General features: G+C 39.6%; 1 protein-coding gene across 1 annotated transcript in view; it reads right to left on the reverse strand.

Moving 5' to 3' along the window:
- ppm1e (protein phosphatase, Mg2+/Mn2+ dependent, 1E) overlaps positions 1-15,689 on the reverse strand; it is a 28,124-nt gene extending 12,435 nt beyond the window's left edge. Inside the window, exon 1 of the mRNA XM_088441005.1 lies at positions 15,160-15,689. Within this exon, the coding sequence (XP_088297131.1) occupies positions 15,160-15,344 (185 nt within the window). The 5' untranslated portion in view covers positions 15,345-15,689. The remainder of the gene's footprint in view (positions 1-15,159) is intronic.
- Between the last annotated feature and the right edge of the window lie 303 nt (positions 15,690-15,992).

Consider the following 15,992-nt stretch of genomic DNA (forward strand, 5'->3'; position numbering starts at 1 on the left):
CGCCAACAAGTGCCATGGGGGATTTCATGTAAGACTATTTTTGCCTGCAGTCTCGGTGGCTAGTATCGGCGTTCTTTTTAGGGTTTTTTTTTTTTTTACTGTAATGAAATGGACAACGCAGTCTTTGCAGATGCCTTAAAACCTAAGGCCTAGTATGAAGTATGAACATAGAAATGCATTAATGTGTACAAATAATCATTTAAAGTATATCACGTAGTTATTGAAAATGTCAAATGTCGCTAAAATAGCTGGCAGTGAATAGTTAATAGCTTCAACGTTCATACAAGAGGAAGAAAAAAAATGTTGATTTAGAAAAGCGAGTGGAAGCAGTGCCATGAAAGTGACTCATTTATCATTGATGCCACCTTGTGCTATTTAGTGACGTAACTCAGCCGAGCACCTTGCGGTTGCCTACAAACACGCAAGCGGGCTGCAGCCAGCACCACCAAATATTTTGTTTCATCCCTTGTTGGGATCTGTGTTCAAAACGGTTGTTTTGTACTTTTTTTTTTTTTTTATTATTAAATACGATCACTCTGTGTTATTTTTTATGTAGAAAATGAGGCAAAAAACTTCAAGAAAAATTGTAAAAAACATGACTTGCACTCTATTATACTTTAAGTAAATAACAATTTTGTAATAAAGAAAATGACTACAGAAATTTTGTAACTATGATTTTTCACTGTCAAAAGAGATCTTTTTTGTCTTGAAAAAACTATTTAATTCCTAAAACATGACTGTGCCATTTTGAATTACAGAAAAAGTCTCAACAATAAAAACAGACTGGTCAAATTGCCCACTAAAGGTTGAATTTGACCTATTTGATCTAGAATGGTAGTTTTCAACAAATCTATTTTATTTATTGGGCAAACCCATACAAATCGGTTTTGACCATTCAGACAAAGATTAAGGCTCATTTTTTTTCATTTACTTTTTTTTGGCAAATCCCTGGCTTAATTAGAGGAGCGATTGCAGACACCTGGAGCAAATGGTTTAAAATGGATTAAACAAATCATTTTACAAATAAAACAATGATTCAGTAAGGCACGGTGGAATTATCTTATGTGGGGGGTCCTTGGAAAAGCCCAAAAGTTTGCTGGGGCTTGCTCCGCATAAGTGGAAGCAAGTTATGTAATCCTCCACTTAGAATAGCTCGCATTGGGCCTGGCACTTAAAAGGCCCTTTTGGAGTCCTCTGCACTCCACAACGTATCATTTTGCCTTTTTCTTGCTACTTTCTCACCACAAGCGCCGCAAATATGTTCAGCTGCCGTTTACTACTGTAAATAGGAAAGCGTCATGGAAATATGCTGAAGCGATGCACGCTGACAGAGACGAGCTTCGTATGTCAAGGTTCTAGTTTAGCCTGGGTTGTTAGTGGAAGTTACACAAAGTCTTTTTTTTTTTCTTTCCCACCCACGCCAACCACTGTTGAGCCGCTTAAAGGGCAAGTCTGGAGTATTGCGGGTTTGTGTTTAAGACAAGCCGGGGCTGCTTTGCATTCCCGACACCTGCCAGCCACGCAGCGTATGACTCATCATTTGAATTACGACTGTCGTGAGAGCGAGCGCGGGGGGGCAGGCTGGCTCGCAAGTGCAGCTGCAGGATGTGAAAAAAGGAGGACACAGCTCACTTTTTTTTTTTTTTTGAAGGTCACCGTGTTGCCAAAAATGGGGCCTTCTCTCCAGAGTTGGAATTAATGAAGGTGCCGCCTTTAGAAACAGCATGTGAGTCACTGCTGAAAAAGACCAATGCAACTCTAGAATTCCAATTATCACTCAAACAATCCAACACTGACTTTTATTCATATTATTATGTCAAAACTTTGGATAGATTACCGAATACATTTGTTTAATGTAAAATCAATTATATATAAATGGGTACATGCCATAGATAGACCAATCAGTTAATTTCAAGATTTCCAAAGTAAACTCAAGATTATCTGTTTTAGATGTACAGTGAAATATTTTGGGAAGATTTCCATACGCTTGTTATTCAACATATAACTGGACAAATATTTTTACAGAATACAAATATTATTGTATCTTTTGGTTCATTGATGCAGTAATTTCACAGTAATTTATATATGTATATATTTAAGTAAGTAAAAAGGCTCCACTGTACAGTTAAAAGGAGAGCGAAACCAAGTTTAATTACAATGCGCTGGGGTTGTTTTTACTGCTAGTTGGCATAAGCGTTTCATGTTGGTGACAGTGCAAATTAAGTGCAAATTAATTGGAACATACAGTAAATTGTGCACTTTGGCTCATTATGATCACCGTAAATGACAAATAGTTCCCAGTCTCTACACATTAATACATATGTACACACATACATATACATATATACATATAGATGGATAGATAGAGATAGAGAGATAGAGAGATAGAGAGATAGATAGAGAGATAGATAGATAGATAGATAGATAGATAGATAGATAGATAGATAGATAGATAGATAGATAGATAGATAGATAGATAGATAGATAGATAGATAGATAGATAGATAGATAGATAGATAGATAGATAGATAGATAGATAGATAGACAGACAGATAGACAGACAGATAGATACACATAGAAATTTAAAATGAAAGAAACAGAAGCAATACGTCGTTCTGCGTTGACGTAACGGCCAATCACAGCAGGAGTTTTCAATGAAGGCTCAACATAAACTCTTTTTCTCTCAGCGCACTGATGTGGTTTTTCTCCTCTACCTTTCTTTGACAAGTCCAGACAGGACAGTCGTAAATTCCTCGAAAGTGACTCAACTGTCTAAGACTAGCAGCAGAAAGGAAAAACACCACCTCATCATCGCTGATATTTTGAAAACGTACTTAAAGTTTTCTTTCCGCATTTTTAATATGCTGTCATTTTTAATTCAGTTCAGTTTAATTCAATGAGGTAGCATTGAATGAATTAAACATATTTTCACTATTGTCGGTTAATCTCCGTCCCAATAATAGCAAAGGATTTTAGGCCTACGCCATAGTCACGTAAACGTTCCGGAAAAAGCAGCGTACCGGACACCAAATACGTAAGGCTCGTCAATTTCCAGCGACGGAATAGCAGGAACCCAGGCCGCCGTCCCCGATAATCCCAACGAGACGCTCTGATTAAAGGATTAATCCTGCCACTAATTTCAAAAGGATCGCCCCGGATAGCCCGCGACCGGCGCCATGGCAGCCAAAAGAGACAAGCAAATGACCTGGATGATGGAAATAGCCTCCTAAATACAACAACAGACGTCTGACATCCAAAAGCGTGTTGTCACAAATTTCCTCTCTCAAAGTATTACCTCCCAAGAAAAACACTAGATAAGTAATAAACAAAAAACATTTATTTCCTTTAGCCAGTAAGTGGCACTACCACTGAAATCAAAAAATAATTTTGTGGATGAAATCAGAACTTAGAGTGGCTTTTGTTGTCATGGTGAATCATCACGCTTTGCAGCAATGTATAAGCCGTGCCCTTTATCAAAAATGTCAGAAAATTCAGCGAAGGGCACAATTTGCATCTTTAAGTATCCTAACCAAATTTCAGTTCTTTTCATTAAACAGGCTCGGCGTAGAACATAAAAACGTAAAAAGTGCCTTTTAGTGCCACTAGGTGGTGCTAAATGTATAACACATTATTTTCAAATATATGTCTTCAGGACATGATTTGATATTTATGTGTGGTTTCGGATTTAAATAATAATTTCTACAAAAACAATAGGGTTGTACAGCCGTACAGGCTAAAATTGCAATAGAAAATGAACTTCAGGCCACCACCACTAGATGGCATGGCTAAGTGCAAATGTTATTACAGTTTGTTTTCCAGCGAAAAATAACTTTTCTTGAGAAGGACACATCAAAAAGCCAATTTAGGTGGTAACGGCTCGATTGGGAGACTCGTCACCAGTCGTCAATCATGCAAAGTCCACAGGGTTAAAGTGGATCAACTGATTTTAAGGTCTGAGTATAAAATGGAGTCTCCCAGAAAATAGCCTGGAGTACCAAGTAGGGTAACCCACTTTAACTGTGGACATGGTCTAGGAAGGAGGCTAATTCACACTGGCTGTTAGCCAGCCTTTTCATACTCCTTTGCAGTTGAAGTAAGGGGTGGCCTCAGTTTTTCTTTTCTTTTTTCTTTTTTTTAACCGTTGCTCTAGAAAAGCCCGCAGAAGCCTGAGAGGAGTTTTGTCTCTCGGGGACCAAATCTCCCCGGCCTCTTAATGCTCTGATTAAACAGTGACAAGCCAACAGACAGACACACAGACAGATGGTGAGGAGAAAAGAAAACAAAACAGGACTTTCACAAAGTCCTCACATTCTGGCTGCGTTGTTGACTTTTTAGACTCTAAACCGTACACGGCAGGTATATATTTTTATATGGATGTGTTAACCAAGTATACTTTTTCCAATCAACCCCCTCATGCTCCATGGCGAGACAGTAATAAATAATAAAGGTTTAAAAACAAAAATGTATGCAAATTAAAGAGGGGCAAACCACAAAAAGATGAAACAAAACAAATCCTATGAGAAAAAAACTTGAATTAGCACAGCTTTTTTCGAATCATTTCTGTCATTTGCTTTTCTGTAAGTCAGCGCTTCTCAAATTGCGCGGTTTAAACATTAAATATCTTGTTTTTGAGTTGTATCCAACTGAATGTAGGTTGAAGAATTGTTACAAATATTTTTTTCTGTTTTTATTACCGTACTACGCAATTTCCCCACTTCATTGGAATTGGGGTTGTAGTTGATCTTGAAAGGAGGTCAGCTGACTGCCATACACGTGGGACGCTCCCATTTGTTGTCAAAATCTTTAGCGTTCAAATCCTGCTTGATTCCGGATCGTTGCCGTGGCGACGCGCATCTCAGAGTGACATTGCGGCGGGGATCTCATCCAACTAGCGTGATGCTAATGGATGGCTGTGCTGATGAAAGAGCTCAGGGGCTTAGAAAGGTGCTTACAAAGAGACACAATGTCCCACGATGTGGGAGACCTTTTGGTCCGGGTTCTCCCCATCTGGCGCTCCAAACGCTCACGTTTGCTTTGATATGTGTCAAAATAACCCACGTGATTACGCTCCATTACAAACGAGTCAATTAATTGTTCAGAATGCTGCCTTCCCGAATGCATGTGGTCAGGCACCGCAAACGCAACAGAGTTAAGGAGGTCTCGCTTGAAATATACCCTGGAGCCTTGTTCAAGAACTCAGCCTATATTTCGGACTATAAGCCGCTACTTTTTTCTCGCGCTTTGAACCCTGTGGCCTATAGTCCAGTGCGGTATATCTGCATTTTTTTTCACTAGCCATCAAGAAGACCGATGGAAGTATTGGTTTTGAGTTTCAACTGCTGTTTTACTGACCACTCTTAACAAATAAACAAAATCAGAAGAGAAAAATATAATCGTACGTATTGCTACAAAGCAGCATAACTTGCTGATTGTGAAGAGATCAATTTTGATTGTGACAGGCTATCATCCTTATGAATTGTTATTAACTCTTTCAGTGCCATGGACGAAAATTCTTGTCTTTAAAAATATTAATAACAATAATAAATACAAAAAAATTCTGTTTTTTTTTCTGGAGAGGAGCTGACACCCTTGACTAATGCTTACCTAATATAGGCCAATTGAGCACTGTAGTGATAACTGCGACCATTGGATGGCAGTGTTTCCACAAATACAACACAGATATTACCTACATGCAATTCTAAGTAAGGAATGGAAAGCAATATTTCATATGATACCAGCCATATTTACATCGACATAGCACACAATATTGTGTTGGCCTTGAAAGATGAGTGAAAATGCTAAATATACTGGCACGCATTAGGTTGTCTTTTCCGATAATGCTTGGCACTGAAAGAATTAAAGTATTTTCAGTAAAGATGGAGTAAGAGTACTGATTCCAATTATCATATCGGGTTGAGCTGTCGGTACTAAACTGATAGAAAATATGCAACACTCTCTCCGAGCAGTAGAAAATACAAATTTTAATAGTAAAACTGCCATTGATTTCATTGAATTTTGGGGAAAATTGAAATAGACAGGTCATGCTTTAAACTCATCCGTCTTTGATTTTTGGAAAAAGATTTGCGTAGTAGCATCGGTGACTCCTCAAGAGTTGAGTACTCACGCTGGTATCAGAGTGGGGAAAAAAAGTGATATTGTACATCCCTAAACGCTATGCTAACGAATACTCCATCTGTGAATTGTCCGTCTGTTTCCAACCTGCTCCTTGTCAAAAAAAATGCAGCCATTTCCCAAACAGCCCCCAGTGCGAATAGAGCAGGTGGTCATGAATACTTGCCGCACCGGCGTCTGATCGCCTGAGGAAATCCTCATTAAGCAAGCCTGTTGGTGGTTCCATCCAAAAGCGGCCGCGTCCTTCAAACGGAGGACACATTTGGTGATGGACGAGCTCGGGAAAATGGCCAAAGACAAGAAACTTGGCACGACTGCTAGCTTGATGCTAACTTATGAGGGGAAAGCTTGTCGCATGAAACGCAGCGGGCACACAGGGGTTAATTACGGTGGCCCCATTTAGCAGCGATGTGGAATGACGGTTGTCATGACGCCATGGCAGAACTGTCGGCATTCATTAGCGACGTGGCACTTTTCACACCCGTTGTATCCTTAAATACGTTTGTGTGCGTGTGTGTGTGTGTGATTGTGTGGTGCAGGGAGACACTGGAGGAAGCCGGATCAACCCCCTGCGTCTTAACAGCTGTGGGAGACGCACAAGCAAGGCTCTCCTCTCTATTATCTTTCGCTTGTGTGTTCGTATCTTCCTTAGTGTTTTTTAATCCTTTAGGTTTTTCAATATAGTATTGTGTTTTAACTGTTGTGGCATTAAGGTACAAATTATGGATTTTCCTTTGATTTTTTTTTTCATGATATCAAAGAATCAATGGGAAAAGAACACCAGGGAGCTGAAATTTCCAGGAGATGATTAAAACGTGTAAAATTTCAAAATGCAACGATTTTGACATTTCTATGTGATTGCAGCTGGACGTGTGAGATATTGTGTACAAAAATAATTATTGTCCAAATTTTGGACCATATAAAACCATTATGATTACAATTTTTGAGATGTATTTTGAGAGGATTTATTACATTTTCCTACGATTTTTGCAACATTCCGTTGAGCGACGGTCAAACTATGTGACAAAAGTGAACGTACAACTGAACTTTCGTCATTGGGTCGTTCTAAAACGTCTGATCGTAAACAAATCCTACAAAGGACAAAAGAATATTTTTGAAAGGGATGAATGTAAATACAAATAATCTGTTCCCAACAATGTGTTGCAAATCAAAACGGCATCATTTTAACTTCCTGTCAAAAGTGAGACCTTCATAATAAAATTACAACAGTTTGACAATATTTTTCTGCACTACTACCAGGTGGCGGTGTTACAAAGTGTGACTTGTGGAATACTCCTAGCCTCCAGTTGAATCCTTTATACACAACTTTCAAAAAGCTTCAGATGGTTTCATTTATACAGCAGAATAACAGCTCTGAGTTCATCTAAACAGGCTTACATCGTATACAGAGCGAGTGAATGGAGGCAAGATGACTTTTTCCAAACCGTACATATATTTTGCACCTTTTTCACATGGCGTTGTCAGATTTTTTTTTTTTAAACATAAATCCAAACATTAAAAATGAATTATTTCCAAGCTTTACTACCTTCCTTCCGTTCAATGTTTCCTTCCGTTCAATGTTTTCATGGTTTATCTCCATCTGACTTACTACTACATCTTGCGTAACGGTCCAAAAAGTCACACAAGATAAACCACACAGCTTCCTGCGCGATTTCGTGCCGTTGTAACGTAGAGTTGCGTTTGGATGCGAACCAAAGATTTATTCACAAAGCATTGGAAGCCAAAAAGAAAAAAAAAAGAATAAAGAAAACACATTTTAGCGTGAGGAAAGAGCATTCTCATTCAGATGGGACTTGCAGCTCCCAGATAAAACGGATTACACTTTCTTTATTCGATCATTTCAAAATATTTATAATTATATTTTTTTTAAATACCTGCGATGCCCTCGTGGTTGTGTGTGTGTAAGTAGTGTATGCTCTATTTACATGCTAATCTCTGCAAGCCCAACTATTACATGTCACAATAAATGTGAGCATTAAACTAGCAGGCCTTAATCAGATTAAATTATACGGTTAAACAATTTGGTGTTAAAAGATACAACGTTTTCTCGTTTATGCAGTGCTTGGTTTATCTTACATCAATGCTAGTTTCTGTTAGCCTTCTGCATTTCATGTTAACATTATTCACACAGATATTGTCAAAACGAAATTAGATTGCTTGCCTAGTTCTGTTTAAATATATAACGTAGCTAGTCTATGGCATGTTATATTTGTTGCCACGAAGCTAGCGGCCCTTTGTGAAAATCAAATCATCAATGTTATAATTCTGTTTTGTTTTACGTGCCGTTTTGACGGTAAACTTTTAAAAGGGAGTGACAATCATTTTACCTCTAATTTGAAGAGCTGACCAGCTTCTTTTTCTATTTATTCAGTGATGTTCAGAGGTGCATTAGCAAATGCTCGAAAAGTTGCATTTTCATCCATTTAAATGTCGCGTTGCATCGCAATTGAAGCATATAGGTGGATGGGTAAAACTTTCCAAAAACGGATTTTCCAGCATGCATCCCCTGCGATAAACTCTCAAAGTGAACATGACTAATTTCAATGCTCATACACGTGACCCACCCCCCGCCAAAAACTCCGCGTAGAAAAACCCCCGTCCATCAGCCGTCCCACGCTTCCATTGAACCGCTGAACTCTCCTATTGCAGAACTCTATTATTAGCCGTTCAGCCCGGAGACAAACTAATGACACGTCGGATGAATCACCAGACCCGCTGCCTCCGACTCGCAGCAGCGCTGGCCGTTAGACGTCCACGTAGGCTCGACGCGGGCCGACACGCTCGCACGCCGTCAAGTCTGCTTGAGCAGCTGCAGATGCTCGTGCCAAGAACGTTTTCACGCATGAGGCTGAAGAAGCCCCGCTTGTCACCGGGAAGAGATATTCAAGCGCACATCCAGCAGAATGGACTGAGAAGGTGGCAAGTAGACTTCAAAAGGGATGGAGAATTTTAGAGTAAATGCTTCTGAGATAAGAAATAACAGCGCAAAATTGCAAACAATCCTCACACTCAAAAGGGCTTTACGTGAATCGTCGCTATTCATGGGGAATAGGGACCGGGCCGACGCGTGAATGAGGAAGATTAACAAATATTGTGCAGTGAGAGGTGTGTGCAGCTCCCAGTAGGCTGGTGTTCTGTCAAGGGAGCTGATTTGTCAAGTTGAGCTGAGAGCGTCACTACAGATGCAGCCAAAAAAATCCGTGGATATAGAGAAAAGATGAGATCAGTTTGGAATTCTGCACCCAGAAAATGGTGAAAAACAAGCCAAACTCAACAAAAAATGTGTTCCCAGTGTTATAATAGATTTTATAATTAGATTTCGAACATCAAAAAATGATTAAATGGGGATAGACAACCAATTATAGAGTACCAATTAGGGCTGCACAATTATTCGAGTTTTAATCGCGATCATAATATTGGCTGCCACGATTAATTAAGCTAATCCAGGGCGATATTAACGTTTAAAAAGTCAAGCACTTTTTTTGATTACAAGTCAAATCAAGCACTGCCACCAGAGGGCGATGTTTCACACTTTACATGACAGAAACCTCTTATTTTCTCACCCGATTATTTACCAGTGTGAAACGGCATTGAGTTTCTCCCCTCTCCCCTAATATTTACAGCTGTTAATTGAGACCCATTTTGAAATATCTAATTGGCAAAAAAAAATTGGGATCAATTTGGTTTGAAATGACCGAAAATGACATTTTGACTTTTTTTTGCTTATAAATAAATAATGTGCTAGGTTCTAAGTAGCCTTATTTTTTTCCATTGGTTTCCACTCAGCAAGTAGGTTAGCTGTGTTGCCCTGTGTGCCATTGCTTTTCATTATTAATTACTTATTTTAGTTTATTATTATTGTTTGTAAGTACTAAGCCTTGAAGCCATGTTTATATACTGCTTGTTTAAAAAAAGGGCACGAAATAGACATGTTTGAGCAAACATGATGAATAATCATGATTCATGATCGTGATTTCAATTTTCATGCAATTATCAAACATTTGTATTGGTTATTGGCAAGTACTCCAATTTATTTCCAGTACCAGTACTCATGCTTAGCCGGAAAAGAGGCATTTGTGTATTTCTAAATGTTCATAATGTTTACGTTGCCTTTCATTAGTGGTTAAGGAGGAGACAGAATATAAAAAGCAGGAAACATTCAAGTCACGACTCAAACCAAAGTTTACATCCAAGCACATTAGCGACGTGCTGGTTTGACCCATAATTGCTATTCCTGCAAGGCGCTCGGGCTGTTATCATGGCAACCATTGTCCAACTTGATTCAAGGTTGTGTCAAAGCCGACATATTGGCATGTGTGTTGTTTTATGGATTCCTTGCAGCACGCTGCGAAATGCTGACATGTCAGTTGGTGGAGGCACTTCTGCAGTGCTTTTTCTCTTTAACATACTTAATACTTAATATTATTTTATATAATAATGCTTGGGTGCCACCTGTTATGTTTGAAATTAAACAATTGCATAAGCGACAGAAAGTGAGGGCTGCAACCACCCATCATTTTATTATTTCGATTCATCTATTCTTTTCCCCCCAAATTAAAGGGGAAAGAAAAATTCTATTCTACACTCCAAAAACCACCGATTCAATTTCAAAACATTTTTTTTTCTGGTCGGATATCTAATGAATCATGACGACCTTGACCACTTTTTAACCCCTTCGTAGACATTTCAAAATTAATTAGCTCCAGTAGGAGTAAACAGCACAAAATGAGATGATGAATGACGTTTCCCCCCCGATCGAGCTTAGACGGCAAACCAGAGGTATTTGGTAGGAAGCCATTTTGAAAAGCCAGATTGGGCCCGGTCCAGGACGGCCGACGCAACTTGAGCCAGAGCTGCTTTTTGGAGACACGCTGACATCGGGGTTTCCCACGCTTAACAGGCTTTGTGTGGGCCACAGCTCTATGGAAAGGAGAACTTCAGGGGGTACTCGAGATTTTAAATAAAACAAACAAACATGCAAAAATTGTTCCAAAATAATGATTGAATTAATTGTTTCAGGAAAATATAAGCTCATAAAACTAATTTTATGCTCGGTAGATGATTCAATTTCATTATTGTAAAAACCCAGATTCTCCCCCATACTAGAATGGTTAGACCCAACTTGTCATGTGCCACCTCTCGTTACCTGTCAAGTTAATGATTTTTCTTTACTATGATACCAAAAGGACAAATTAAGTTGAATATTTTTCCGTGGACGAATATTTGTTTTTAATTTATTTTCGCGATACTTTAATGTGATTATATTTTTGGGACAAATAATTATTAATAATTAAGTTAATGACTTATTTTTGTGAAGAGATCTCTACTGCAATCCCAAAAGAGGACCCTTTGTTTAATATTTTTCTGTGGACAAAAATTTATAATTATTTATGTTTGAGAGCAGGCCTGACACTTTATACTGATTATTCCTTTATGGAAAAATATTTATTAATAATTAAGTTATTTCTTTTTGATGACAGATTTATTCTATGATCCAAAAGACAACACTTTAGGTTGATTTTTTTTTTTTTGTGGACCGATACAAATGAAAGGGTCGAAAGTTTAATAAATCAGACACTAATGGCATGTTTTACGTGTTTTTTGTTGTTGTTGTTTTTTTTTTTTTTTTTACCCAAAAAGGTTTTGCAATTGTTAAGGGGTACTTGACTGAAAAGAAATTCGATAGGGGGTAGGTACATCACCGAAAAATGTCTGAGAACCACTAGTGTAAAAAAACTGAAAAACTTACAGAAAGTGGATGTCCGTAAAACAAAACAAAACAAAAAAAACCCAACAACCTTCTTCCTCTTTTTGGAGGAGAAAGTTGTGCAAAAAGTCTTGATACATCGAAGAAGCGCATTAAAAAGCTAAACTTCAATTTAGGTATAATGCATTGACATTTCACCTGCAGCTTTTTGCGGCTATTCAACAACAACGCAAACCCACCAAATTAGCGACACTATCAGGCTAAATTCAGACAGCAGTTTGACATGACCCAATTCCTATTTTTTTTTTGCCCTTATGTGACCTGTATCTATCTATTAACGGCGGTTTGAATGACACAGATTTGCTTTTTTTCAAATGCGACCACGGCCACGAGTATGTGGTCCTGAACACCAATCCGTATCCGATCTTCTGTCATGCGACTTCAGTTTGAACGGCCGGGTCGCATTCATCCAACCTGCACGTGATCAACAAGCGACAAATGTTCAAATTCTGTGCTCAAAAAGGTAGGAGCAGGTTGGAAACACCAAAACGATGGTAGACAAGGTGGAAAAAAAAACATTACTGTTCAATTTCCTCCTCAAATTTAACAGATTGATAATATTCTGGCTCCAATATCACATCTTCAGGTACTCAATTCGGGCATCAATTGTGGTAATTCCATAATAGCTAACGTTAATCACGCCCGCTGCGTATGACGTAACAATGTGCTCAATGCATATGCGGCACACTTTTGGGCTGTTTATAGTTTATAAGACTTCATAAAAAAAAAATCAGATTTCACAAAATAATCATCATTGAGCATTAAGGCTTGCTGTCTGAACAGAGCTTTAGTTGAAAAAAAAAAAAAAAAACACTATTTGTGATGTATGGCCACAAGATCAGGAAGAGGAAGAGGAGCCCCCCCCCAAGGAAGCAAAAAGGGCGTAGTCATGCTTTGGGCTTGGACAAAAACAAGGCGGCGACGCTGCTCAGGAAGCAAACGTTGAGTGCCTCTTGTGCAGTCAACATTGAAGCCAAACGTTAATGTGAAAGCCTGGACGGGAAAAGCAAAAGGACGTGACTTCAAAATGCTCAATATGAAAGCTTGACTTGAGAGCGGCGCGGTAATGGTTTGTAAGTCTGTCTTACGGCCAAGAGGTTCTGTTGGCCACTTTCGGCTCAGGTGCTTTCCTTCTGGTCAGCCTTGGAGTTTAAAACGGGAGTTAACTCTTGACGTGTGTGAATAAGAGGGTTTCTAAACTAATGGACATGACATTTACTGTAATTTATTTCTTATGGGGATATGGAAAGTTTTTTTGAGAAAGGCATTTGGTTTAAGCCGAAGACTGGGAATAATTGAAAAATGGCATCTATCAAGGAGATGCCCTTGTATTTGAGTAAATATTCCATATATGTGCGTAGGCATGATTTATCTGGTGGGTAAAAAAGGTTACGTTATTTTGGGAAGACATTTTTTCTTCAGCGGGACACAGGAACTAATTGAGGTACGGCATCAATAAAATAAAAAAAAATAGCATGTATTTGAGAAACAACTATGTACTGTATTGTACACATGCTTTTTCTATCGGGAAAATGGGGAAGACATTTTTTTATGAGGGATGAGCACGATTTGAGGAAATATGGCTTTGTTGTATGTAGGCATGTTTTTTTCTGGTGGGGAAAAACGCATCTAAGTTATTTGAAGGGCATTTTTTCATGAAAGCTGGAGAGTATTGTGATTGAGGGATGACTTATCAAAGTATGGCAAGTATTTGAGGACAAAAAGGCATGTTAGGGCAGGGTTACACTTTCTCTGCTGGAAAAAGGGATACTATCTTCTTTGAAGTAGTCATTCTTTAATGTTCCTCCAAGAATCAATTTCACACAATCAAGGAAATCTGCTAACATAATCTAAATGATATTTTGTAGACAACTCACATAGATATCATTCATGTTGTGTAAGAATGAAAAATCTGAGATGAACTCAAAACAGCATGAGCAGGACGCATCCAATTTGGCCCCGCACACTCTCCAAAACACCCAAGACTGTCAAAATCCAAATCGTGTAACAGACAACTTCGCACGTCAATCCAACTGACTGACTGCAGTGTTACTTCTCCATACTCGCCAAACTATCAACTATTTGTCTCCAGTCGCTTATCATAAAGCGGTTCTTCTTAAATAGTTTGGGCAAATAAACATTTGTTGAAAGTTGTATATGGATATGATATGGTTTTAGGTAAAGTTATTTTCTTTTTAGACAATGATCTATAAGCCTAAAAAGTGAGATGCGCAACCATAAATCAAATGGATTAACTTCAAGTCCCCTTCAGTTAAACTAAATGATATATTGGAGTGAATGTATGTCTCCCTATGCATGCCCGTTGCTTATTGCACCAAAAACTCAGCTTGGATAAACGCCATCCCAGGCCTGAATTTAATGACAACTGCCCTGGAAAAATCAATGGAACGTGGATTTGCATGTTGCCAAACACCCCTCTCATCCCCCGCAAGTTTCATATTAACTTCTGATACACATGCTCTCCAACAGCACTGGAGTACCTCAGAGCACCTCCACACGCCCACTGAGTGTTTAAAAAAGCACACTCCTTTCCAGACACAAGTGCGGTGCGGGTGCCCTCGATGAGCACTTCCCTTTCCAGCACACTTCTTTCTACACCTATTTTCGATTCTAAACCAGGCCAGCATCTCATTTTCTCACTTTCGCTTTTTGGGGGGCTATTTCAGCCAAGTCTGTTAACACACACACACACACACACGCAGGCACACACACAACATCAATCCACACATTTTATCCAGTTGGAGCTGCGCACTAACGACATTATGTAAGAAGAGCATGATCCTCTTGAATGCATCTTGTGTTGCAATTGTTCTGTCTGGAATTTGTCAAATGGAGGCAAATAACAGAACCGGTGGGTTATTTTTAGCCAGTGAGAAGACGATGGTCTTCCTGCCCCCACCTGTGCAATGACGTCGGCCTGTTACGCAAATTCGGGGGTTCACCTTTAGATAGGCTGGATTTTTTTTTCCCCCAAGTGGCTCTGCAGCACGACTATGCAACTCAAAACTAACCTTTAACAATAATTAAAAAAAAAAAAAAAAAAAACACTATGCATCTCGAGGGTTCTTTTTTTTCCCCCTCTGGGACACACCCAGCGTGTTTGTGAGGTTATTGGCGTGTGAACCAGACCCAGCCGGGGTCGGGCAGCCCTCTCGAGGCTTCAAGCGAACAACGACAAACATGCACGCGCACAAAGCAGAAAAAAATGTCCACTTAACTATTTGTAGAGGTGTTGTAGACACAAATCAAGGCATTCCCCCTCCACCTCGTCCTCGCACACCAAGTCGGTCAAGGGGCGCGAGGGCAGCGGGTCGCTGTCCTGCAGAGGAGGGCTCATTTCCCGAAGAAAGAGCTCCAGGAACCGTCGGAAGGTTTTCTCCTCTGCTGCACAGCCGGCCATCATTTCTCATTCCTGGACACGCTCGCACTCGCAACTCCGCCCGTCGCTTCGCTCGGCTGGGAAGACTCGCGGCGACACGTTGGCCCAAACTCGACGGTGGACTTTTTTTTTTTTTTTTTTGTCTTTCGGGGGGCGAGCTTCCGAGCGAGCTGGTGCCCGGTGGCAGTGGCGGAACGTGAGGGCGCTACCGGCGGGCGTGAGGAACGAAGAGCCAAGGGAGGTGCTAGTGGAGTAATTTCGCTAAGTGCAGGACTGCCCCCATTCACCGCTGTGTGGGAGCGCGCGCCGCTAGCTGGGATTTCGTCGGATCGGAAGAACGTTAACGTCACAGATGACGTAAATACGCGTGACGTAACGCGCATGCGTAGCTGCCATTTTTGAGGAAGTATTTTCTTCTGGTTTTCGGTTCCTTTTAGTGCTTTACCGATATTTTAAAGGAATGGATAGTGTTCTGTATGTCAAGCCAAGCAATCCTCCTCTTATGTTGTAGGCCAAACTGAGCCATTTGAAAGTTGATGATAAATGTTTTTCCACAATCATAAATAAGCAAAACTAGTGTCAAAATGATACAGAAATATTATTGCCTTTTTAGAGGGGAAAACGCTACCCCATTTGTACGCATGATTACACACAAAAGTGTTTCTGGAAGTT

Source organism: Hippichthys cyanospilos, chromosome 18 (genome assembly GCF_059441005.1).
Source record: "Hippichthys cyanospilos isolate Australia breed blue-spotted pipefish chromosome 18, RoL_Hcya_1.0, whole genome shotgun sequence".
Lineage (NCBI taxonomy): Eukaryota > Metazoa > Chordata > Actinopteri > Syngnathiformes > Syngnathidae > Hippichthys > Hippichthys cyanospilos.